General features: G+C 45.8%; 1 protein-coding gene and 1 pseudogene across 1 annotated transcript; both read right to left on the bottom strand.

Moving 5' to 3' along the window:
- Window positions 1–3,218: 3,218 nt before the first annotated feature.
- Window positions 3,219–5,118, bottom strand: LOC119365651 (ubiquitin-like). Its single transcript, XM_037631306.1, has 3 exons — window positions 4,934–5,118; window positions 4,315–4,528; window positions 3,219–3,610 (listed from the first exon to the last, which is right to left on the bottom strand). Exons 1-3 carry the CDS (start codon window positions 5,034–5,036, stop codon window positions 3,511–3,513), a joined length of 417 nt encoding a protein of 138 aa, XP_037487203.1. The 5' UTR covers window positions 5,037–5,118; the 3' UTR covers window positions 3,219–3,510.
- Window positions 5,119–6,373: 1,255 nt separating this feature from the next.
- Window positions 6,374–8,852, bottom strand: LOC119361151 (annotated as a pseudogene).
- Between the last annotated feature and the right edge of the window lie 1,774 nt (window positions 8,853–10,626).

Here is a 10,626-nt window from a genome sequence, read left to right as displayed (position 1 = left end):
CACAAGGTAATGCGATTTCAGTGCTGCGACTCTGTTTCACATGCAGATGACATTCGGTTTCCTAACAAAATTCGCCTACGGTTCTACTGTTTCCAGGTGTGGCAGCAAATACAGAGTCTCATATTTTTTTCAAGCAACTGACTAGTGTGACATATCACTTGCATGTTCTGTTTCAGTTTACCCCATTTAACAATCAACAGGGTAGGGTTTTGTTCCCGTCCCCCGCGTCTCTCTCTAAGGCGACTCGGGGGAACCCTAGCTCCCTCCGCCGCCGGCCCCCAAACACCCTCCCTCCCCCCTCACCGCCGCAGAGGGACACAGCCAGGCAAAGCCCAGGCAATGCCGGCGGCGGCGGGGCCTCTCCCTGGCGTCTCTCTCTCTCTCTCTCTCTCTCTGGCGGCGGCGCGAGTTCTTTCGGCGGCGGCTTGGCGGCGTGGCGCGGCGGAGCTCCGGCGATGACTCGGTCCTACGACGGGGTGGAGGGCAGGGCACCGTCCAGTGGTGCTGCCTCCGCGGCGGCTGTGGCTTGGGGCCCTTGACCCCAATCCGATCTGGATCTGGTGGTGCTTGGGTCTGGGCCATGGCGACTGGCGAGGCGTGGTGTTCGTCGGGGCTTGTCGGCCTCTAGGCACCATGGGGGTGCCGGTGGCGACGCGTGCCCGGCGTGGTGACGCTGGTGGACGTGGTGGTCATCTTCTTCCAGAGATGGCCGGCCAGAGGCATGATGATCGGATCTCGAAATCCATCATCTTGTCCCGGCTGCGAGTAGGGGAGACATGGTTGCCGGTGAAAACCGGGCCGACGACAGGTATGGCGGTGTTCTCGCCGTTACCTTGATGGAGGCATCGTTGTGTAACTACTGTCGACCCACTCGTGCTGCTCCGGGGGAAACCCTAGGATCTGGTGTTCCAAATCGGACGATGGCGGCACTGCGGTGTCGTTTCTCTCTTGGGAGCATCGTTTGCGGAGCAGCGCTTGAAGTCAGAGGCATGAGGTGGAGCGGCTTCGTCTTGCACGAAGCTTCAATGGAGATGTCAAGTCATGCCTGACTGATAGGTGCTACGCTTTGTCATGCCTGGTCGGCAGGTGCTACGCACGACAGATCTTTCAAGGACTTCAAGCTGTGTCGGTTGGTGGTACCCGGCAGCATGGCGCTAAGGTGTATCAGTGGCGACCACGATATGCTTAGCTGTTTGCGCGCAGGGAGGAGGTGCCGTTGGGCGCCGTGGTGGGGTCGACGATAGCTAGCTCGGTTGATGCATTAGTACAGTTCTGAAGATGGAGCGGTGGCAGTTGGCGGCGGCGGCCTCTGAGAGCACGCCGAACCAGTGTGTGCCCCAGACCCGGCAAGTGGCTAGGTTGGGGTCTCAGGTCTTAGATGTTAGGCTTGGCTGCGATGTCTGTTTGGTATTAGGCGCATGCTATCTGCGCCCCTTCATCAACTGGATAGGTGTAGTGACAGTTTGTTGCTTAGACGGCTGCTTTAGTTTTACTGTTATATGACTTTGTAAGGTCTTATGAGAATAATTAATAAAGTGATTGTATGCATCGCCCAGATGCAGAGGCCGGGGGTCATCCTCCTTTTCTAAAAAAAGAGTGTGAGTTAGAGCTTCTTTGTTAAGACTTAAGAAGGGCATGACAGTCTTTTGAACATTTATGGAAACTCATATTGTATACCCATTCAATCTAATATTTCCCCCCTATCAAAATTCAGTCTTATATTTATAGTACATTTTTTTATTAATAACTAGTAGTACATTTCTTTATTCCATCTCTTTTTGGTAAAAACATATTTAAGAATTGAAAAGGAAATGCTGTTATTCAAAAAAATGTCTGAAAAAATGATCATTGTGAATTTTGAATGGTCACTGTGTATTTGAAAAATATCCATCATGTGTTCATATATTTAAAATATGTGCACGGTGTGTTTGAAAAGGTTTGGTCACATATTTTTTTAAATGTTCGTCATATAATTTAAAGAATATCCATATGTACAAAACGTAAACGATATTAAAATGAGAAGAACAATAAAAACACCTGAAATAAAAAAATCGAGCACAAAACATAAGAACCTTACCTAAACAGGAGAAACGGGAAAGTAATAAAAAGAAACCAAACCGTAAAAAACAGCCTGGATACCCAGAAAATGGGCCTACCCACATGACGCACGCTTGGGCGTGTGGCATTTCCCATCATAATGAACATCAACTAAGTTTTATTTTATATAAAAAATCAACAAAGTTATTTTTGCGCTATGCGTCACTTAGCGATAGCCTAGAATTGCCCGTGTTGCACTCATTGCGGCTCGTTAAGATAAATGCATTTTCTGCAATTTTGTTAAACTAGGCAATATCTAAGAGCCTATTTGGGACTGCTTCACTCCATCAAAATCAGCTTTATTCCAGAAAAACCACTTTGGAGTAGTTCCACCCAGGAGTTCCAACTCCACCAAAGAGCATTTTATCTTGTTTGGTCTTCCTGCTAGCTCCAATTTAAGAATGGAAAATTTTAGTAGGAAAAATCTATTTAATTGGTTGACATGGGAAAAAAACAAAACGATGTCCACTTACCGATAACAGTTGTGATGATTTTCTCTCAACACCATGAGGACTTATTGATGAATTTACCCATTTCAAAATTCTGAAGTGGGGTGTACCGAAGCAAGACTTATTTCTGTTTCCTTAAAGTGAGGGTCTACTTCGTTCTCATATTGGCATCCTTTTGGCGATGGAAGGCTTACCGACGCAGTGGTTCTCCTGTGATTGTGAAACTTAAAATGCAGGTCCCTGATCCCTCAGATTCTCCAACCTCTACTCAAAGTCCATATAATAGAAGCTGTTATATAATGTGGATTCCTGAGATACTAGTACTGAACATGACATGGTCCTTGCAGTGTTACTCTAGAGACAGAGTTATAAGCCTATTTATGCTAAAGAACTAGTCTTTCCACATTTACATTCAGGTACAGGTGTCCATGCTTTGTATGTCCTGTAACTATACAGTTTCCTAATTCTCAAGTTCCCTCCATGCTCCATGGACAGAATGGGGCTGCAACTATGAACGGCACCAGAGTTTTGCATTCAGATGACATTTGGCTTCCTAACAAAATGGGGTACTATATATGTTTCAACAGTGCTCAATGCAGAGTTGCATATTTTGATTTGGACGACGAAAGCTTGCATTTCCAAGTAATTATCAGAAAACACTGGCCTGAGAAACCTGATTCAACCATAGTACGAACATGACAGAAATATAGAAAGCAAGAGCACTACTTGACTTCATCATCATTCAAGCTAGCTAGTAGATCTCAAATAGTTGATTTCATCATTCATGGAAGAGCGAATTGCAGTAATACAAGAGCAACTAGGTAGCATCTTTTAGGGCGTTCTAGATTCCAGAAGCAACATTTTAACTAGGATGAAACTTCATATCCAAGAAAGACTCGAACCAAACTCTGGACTCCCAGTTAATCCAGCTATGGCATGTCACTCGGGTCATGTTTCCAATGCTTCAGTGGAAGCGCAGCTTCTCCTTGGGCCTGATGTCATTGCTGTGGCCGCACTTCTTCTTGCGGCAGTTTGTAGACCTGAGGGGCAGGCGTGCATAGCACCTGCAACGCAAAATCATGGACAAGTTAGGATATACGTGCGTACTCTTGTGAATGACTATAGCTAGTACTTGTGGCAAATAGAGTAAGGCATCAACTAATACTCCATCCAAATGGAGTACTTGGTTATAAGTATGCTAATAAGCTACTCCCTCTGTCCCATAATGTAAGACATTTTTTGCCACTACACTAGTGACAAAAAAACGTCTTACATTATGGGACGGAGGAAGTACTTTCCTGGATCCAAACCACACAGAGATATGATCTACATATGCAATCAATCCCCATCGAACAAATGACAAAACAAACATCGTAATTCACAATTAAGCTTCTGTCATGCATAGACATCCAGATACAAACATGTAAATAACAACAGCATATCCCAGCATATCAATGTATATGGTGAAAGAAATAGTCCATCTACACCTCAACTAGTGCTTGATAAAAAGTACACTAATAAGCTACTCCCTCCATCCCAAAATGCAAGTCCTTTTTCGACACTATCATAGTGTCAAAGATGATCTTATATTTTGGGACGGAGGGAGTAGTAGTTATCGGGATCCAAACCACACACAGAGATATGATCCCCATTGAACAGAGCACAACAGAAACATGGCAATTCACAAGCTCATAGACAAAAACATGCATGTAACAGCGGCATATCGATGCATTGGATAGTGAAAGAAATAGTCCAAAGGTGTACATACTTGCGACACACAAGCTTGTGCTGCCTGTACTTGAGCGCAAGCGCCAGCAGGTTAGGCTCCAACCTGTGCGGGTAGCACGAGCCCCTGTCACCGCCGGCGAGGCGCAGCAGGAGGTGAAGCGTGGACTCCTTGTGGATGTGGTAGTCGGCCAGGGTGCGGCCATCGTCAAGCTGCTTCCCCGCGAAGATGAGGCGCTGCTGGTCCGGCTGGATACCTGCGATTATCGAAACCAACACAGGGTCCACAGTTAGTTTGGCACCACAAGACGCCGCAGTTTTATGGAGGAGATGAAAACTGTACGCTGTGAAACAGAGGATCTGCTCAGATCCAGGCGGATGTCCTAGAAAAGGAGCCTAATTTGTCCTACGGCGAGGTCAATTGCAAGTCAATCCAACATTATGGAACCCTGGTATAAATTAATAAGCTAGCGGGAAAGCCATGATATTTTCTAACCAAAAAATGCTCGTCAGGGAGGTGGATCTGCTCTGAATCGGGGCAAGATTATGAAACAACCACATTCGATCGAACATATTGCTTATAACATGACCAGATTGAGGAGGCGCGTGCGATAAAACGAAGCAAGAAGGCACAGTCATGGGCGAAGGCGGAGGGCGCGTACCTTCCTTGTCGTGGATCTTGGCCTTGACGCTGTCGACGGCCGCGAAGCTCTCCACCTCGAGCGCCATGGTCTCCCCCGTCAGCGTCTTCACGAAGATCTGCATCCTTGCCGCCGGTTGGAGGTTGCTCGCCGCGCCGGATGGTGGTGGAGTGGTGAGAATGGAAGCGCCGCGGACGTGGGTGCGGTTTTGTAGGAGGAAACGCTGCCGTCAAAGAAAACCCCGAATACCTAGCGAAGTGAGGCCATGAAGGCCGGGACTCGGTCGGAGGAGCCACACTCTACAGTTTGTGGCCCATTGAAGGCCCAAGTTCTAAGGCCGCTTTCATTTTCTTTCCAAACATAATGATCTGATCATGTCTTAAAAGCAAGTCGTCCAATTGTTGCGGGAATTATTTTGCATTTATGCATTCCAAACGGGGCAGCTATATTCGCAGCGTCCATAAGTTTTATTCTTTGTTTCCCGCAAAACAAAAAGTTTTATTCTTTGTAAAAAAAATTGAGTATTTATTGGCCAATTAATATCTGGTAATTCCAATTACAAAATAAAACATGGAACTAATATGAACAGTCCAATCTTGCACCATGAGGACTTATTGATGAATTTACCCATTTCAAAATTCTGAAGTGGGGTGTACCGAAGCAAGACTTATTTCTGTTTCCTTAAGTGAGGGTCTACTTCGTTCTCATATTGGCATCCTTTTGGCGATGGAAGGCTTACCGACGCAGTGGTTCTCCTGTGATTGTGAAACTCAAAATGCAGGTCCCTGATCCCTCAGCTTCTCCAACCTCTACTCAAAGTCCATATAATAGAAGCTGTTATATAATGTGGATTCCTGAGATACTAGTACTGAACATGACATGGTCCTTGCAGTGTTACTCTAGAGACAGAGTTATAAGCCTATTTATGCTAACGATGGACCTCTGAATAAGGTGCCACAAACTAGCTAGTCTTTCCACATTTACATTCAGGCTCAGGTGTCCATGCTTTGTATGTCCTGTAACTATACAGTTTCCTAATTCTCAAGTTCCCTCCATGCTCCATGGACAGAATGGGGCTGCAACTATGAACGGCACCGGAGTATGGTCCCTTCCCCTGGGACAAAATGTACCCAGTGGACGACGGAGTCACGGTGGAAACTTCATCTATGAAACTACTGTATAGATGGATTCAGTGAAGGTGACAATGCAATGTGATTTCAGAACTTCAATTCTGTTTTCCATGCAGATGGCATTTGGTTTCCCAACAAAATGGGGTACTATATATGTTTCAACAGTGCTCAATGCAGAGTTGCATATTTTGATTTGGACGACGAAAGCTTGCATTTCCAAGTAATTATCAGAAAACACTGGGCTGAGAAACCTGATTCAACCATAGTACGCACATGACAGAAATATAGGAAGCAAGGGCATTACTTGACTTCATCATATACCCATTCAAGCTAGTAGACCTCAAATACCTGATTTCATCATTCATGCAAGAGCAAATTGGACAGTACTACGAGAGAAACTGATACAGGAGCATAGGGTTCTAGATTCCAGAAGCAACATTTAACTGAAACTAAGACTCGAACCGAACTTTGAATTCCCAGTTAATCCAGCTATCGTATGTCACTTAGTTATGTTTCCAACGCTTTAGTGGGGGCGCAGCTTCTCCTTGGGCCTGATGTCATTGCTGTGGCCGCACTTCTTCTTGCGGCAGTTGGCAGACCTGAGGGGCAGGCGTGCATAGCACCTGTAATGCAAAATCATGTACAAGTTAGGATATAATCTTGTGAACGACCAGTACTTATTGTGATAAGGCTAATAGAGTAGGCATCAACTAATACTTGATGAAAGTAAAGCTAGATCCTACGCTATCTATCTTTCCTAATAATCATAATACTCAACACAAACCACACATAAATATGATCTACATACGCATCCATGCATCCCCATTGAACGGCTCACAAAAGAAACATGGCATTTCACAAACTTCTATCATGCATAGACATCCAGATACAAATATCAAACATGTACACAATTGCATACTGATGAATCATGAAAGAAATAGTCCATCTACACCTCAACTAGTACTTGATGAAAAGTATGCTAGTAAGCCAGTTCCCTGGATCTAAACCGCAGAGAGATATGATCTACATATGCATCGATCCCCATCAAAGATACCACAGCAGAAACATCACAATTCACATAGAATTAACATCATAACCTTGTATCCAGCCTAACATCACAATTCGCAACAGCAGGATATATCGATGTGTAGTGAAAGAAATACACCATCTACACCTCAACTAGTACTTATTTGATAAAAAAGTATGCCAATAAGCTAGTTTCTGGATCCAAATTAACCACACAGAGATATGATGATCCCAATTCACAAGCTTTAATAGACATCCAGATACAAACATGCATGTAAACAACAACAGTATATTGATGTATAGTGAAAGAAATCGTCCAAGTAGTACTTGCTTAAAAGTATGCTAATTAATAAGCTAGTTCCCTGGGTCCAAACCACACAGAGATATATGATCTACATATGCGAAACACCGCATTTCACAAAGTTCTTGATGAGAGTATGCTAATGAGCTAGTAGTTCCCTGAATCCAAACCACATGGAGATATGATCTACATATGCATATGCATCCCCATCAAACAAAGTACAAGAGAAACATCACAATTCACAAGCTTCTATATATCATGGATAGACACATCCACATATATACAAACATGCATGCAACAGAAGCATATATCGATCTGTAGTGAAAGAAATACTCCATCTATACACCCTCAACTAGCAGTACTTGATAAGAAGTATGACAATAAGCTAGTTTAACCTCCTTTTCAAAAAAAAAAAAGACAATAAGCAAGCTCATGGATCCAAACTGACCACACAGAGATACGGTGATCCCCATTGAACAGACCACAATAGAAACATCTAAATTCACAAGCTTGTATCATTCATAGTCATCCAGACATGCACGTAACAGCGGCAAAATCCATGCATAGTGAAAGAAATGGTCCAAGGAATATAGAACATACTTGCGGCACACAAGCCTGTGCTGCCTGTACTTGAGCGCAAGCATGCGCAGGTTAGGCTCCATCCTGGTGGGGTAGTACCCGCCCTTGCCACCGCCGACGAGGCGCAGCGCGAGGTGAAGCGTGGACTCCTTGTGGATGCTGTAGTCGGCCAGGGTGCGGCCATCGTCGAGCTGCTTCCCCGCGAAGATGAGGCGCTGCTGGTCCGGCTGGATACCTGCGATTATTGAAGCCCAGAGACAGCGTCCGCAGTTTAGCACCACAAACTGTAAACTCGAGCAAGAAACAGAGGATCTGCTCAGATCCGGGCAGATGGCGTAGAAAAGGGGCCTAATTTGCCCTACCGCGAGGTCAATTGCAAGGCAATCCAACATTATGGAACCCCCGGATAAGCTAGCGGAGAAAGCCATGACATTTTCTAACTCAAGAAAAGGTCGTCACGGAGGACGATCTGCTCTGAACCGGGGCAAGATCATCGAACAAAGCAGAAACGCAACCGACGCCGGCGAAGGCGACCGGCGTCATGGGCGAAGGCGGAGCCGCGGAGGGCGCGTACCTTCCTTGTCGTGGATCTTGGCCTTGACGCTGTCGACGGCCGTGCAGCTCTCGACCTCGAGCGTCATGGTCCCCCCGGTCAGCGACTTCACGAAGATCTGCATCGCCTCGCCGCCGGTTGCTCGCTCCTCCTCTGCTCTCCTCTCGCCGGACGGTGGTGGTGGTGGAAGTGGACTGGCGCCGCGGACGCGGTGCTCTTTATAGAGCGAGCGAGCCGAGGAGGAGACGCAGCCGCTACGTAACCTATGGGAGCCCTAGCGAGTGAGGCCCCTTCGCCGCGAAGCCCGGGGCTCGGTCGGAGGAGCAACCACACTCTACAGTTTTGGCCCATGGAAGGCCCAAGGTCTAAGGCCCAAATCAAATGTCTGATTCATCTGAAAAAAAGGATCTTACAATGTCTTAAAAGCAAACTCGTCCAACTCTTGTGGAAATTATTTCGCATTTATGCATTCCAAACACGGCTCCTATATTCGCAGTATACGTTTGAGCATTTAATGGACGATTAATATCTGGTAACTCCAACTCAAAATCAAATAAATTGGTAATTAATATGAACGGTCAAACCTTGCGAAGTGTCAATCTGAACCTCTCGACACAATATAAGTATATTACTGGTGCTATTTATCATATGAAAATGTGGTTGAAATAGTACCTAAGATTTAAGTATTTTTGTCACAATTTATCAGATTTAATAATAAATTCCTCATTTTTTTTAAATGCTAAGTAGTTTACTTTATGAGCAAAAGAGAGGCCACCCTCATAGATTTTAATTACTGAAACCATCAGGTCTTAATTAGGAACTACAACTAAAGCCACACGCACTCTAACTAGAGCGAACTCCCCTACTGCCGGTGGACAGTAGGGAGCCGCAACCATGGACAGCTCTGGGAGTATGTTCCTTGGTGGGATGAAACATGGGAATTTCAGCCATGAACATGAAACTCCTGTATGATCAACACAGGTTGGCAGCATGGGGCAACAAGCATGGATTCAGTGAAGGTTACAAAGGCAATGTGATTTCAGTAAGACGACTCTGTTCTGCAGATGGCATTCGGTTTCCTAACAAAATTTCATCTATAGTTCTACTGTTTTCAGATGGAGCAGCAAATGCAGAGCCAGATATTTTGATTTGAACGACAAAAGCATGTGTTTCCAAGCAAATGGAGCAGCAAATGATGCCCCGAGAAACTTGATTCAACCACACTACTACATGACAGAAATAAAGGAAGCAAGAGCACTACTTGACTTCATCATCCATTCAAGCTAGTAGACCTCAAATACTTGATTTCATCATTCGCTCTTCCATGAATCTAGTTTCTCGGACCAGCATTTCCTGCTAATTAATTACTTGGAAATGCAAACTTTCGTCGTCCAAATTAATGTTTGCAACTCTGCATTTGCTGCTGCCACGTCTCTATTTGGTGTAGCATGAGCACTGTTAAAACATACACTACTAGGAGAAACCTTATAGATAGAAATTTAGTAATAGCGCTGGTTATGGGTCCAATGCTACTGCCATTTAATAGTAGCCCTGGTTGACAACAAGCGCTACATAGCAGTAGCGCTGGGCCTCCTTGTAGCGCTACTGCTAAGTGGTCCCATGGCCACCGGCAGGGGCTACACGTAGTAGTAGCGGTTGGCTGGAACAAGCGCTACGACCGGAGACATAACAGTAGCGCTAGGCCACTAGCCAACCGCTACCGCTAAGTCTGCACGGTGGGCCCAACTTAGCAGTAGCGCTGGTCCACGAGCCAGTGCTACTGCTAATGCTACCTTATCCTCTCCCCCACCGGCCCGATCACTCTCCCTCCCACACTCTCATCGTCCAACCCCCGATGCCGCCGCCGTCGCCCGGTATGTCTCCCTCCCTCCCTTCTCCTTCCATCCCTCTCTTCTCCCTCCCTACCTCCGACCCTGCCTCTCCCTCCATCCCTCAAACTTCTCTCTCCCTGCTCCCTCCCTCCATCCCTCGCCCTTCTCCCTCCCAGCCCTCTCCCTCTGACCCTCTCCCTCCCTCTGATCTCTCCTACATTGCATAGATAGATGGATAGATAGATGAATGGGTAGATAGATAGACAGATAGATGGTTAGAACAATGGTTTATA

Source organism: Triticum dicoccoides, chromosome 2B (genome assembly GCF_002162155.2).
Source record: "Triticum dicoccoides isolate Atlit2015 ecotype Zavitan chromosome 2B, WEW_v2.0, whole genome shotgun sequence".
NCBI classification, from domain to species: domain Eukaryota; kingdom Viridiplantae; phylum Streptophyta; class Magnoliopsida; order Poales; family Poaceae; genus Triticum; species Triticum dicoccoides.
This window is presented reverse-complemented; position numbering and strand designations above follow the sequence as displayed.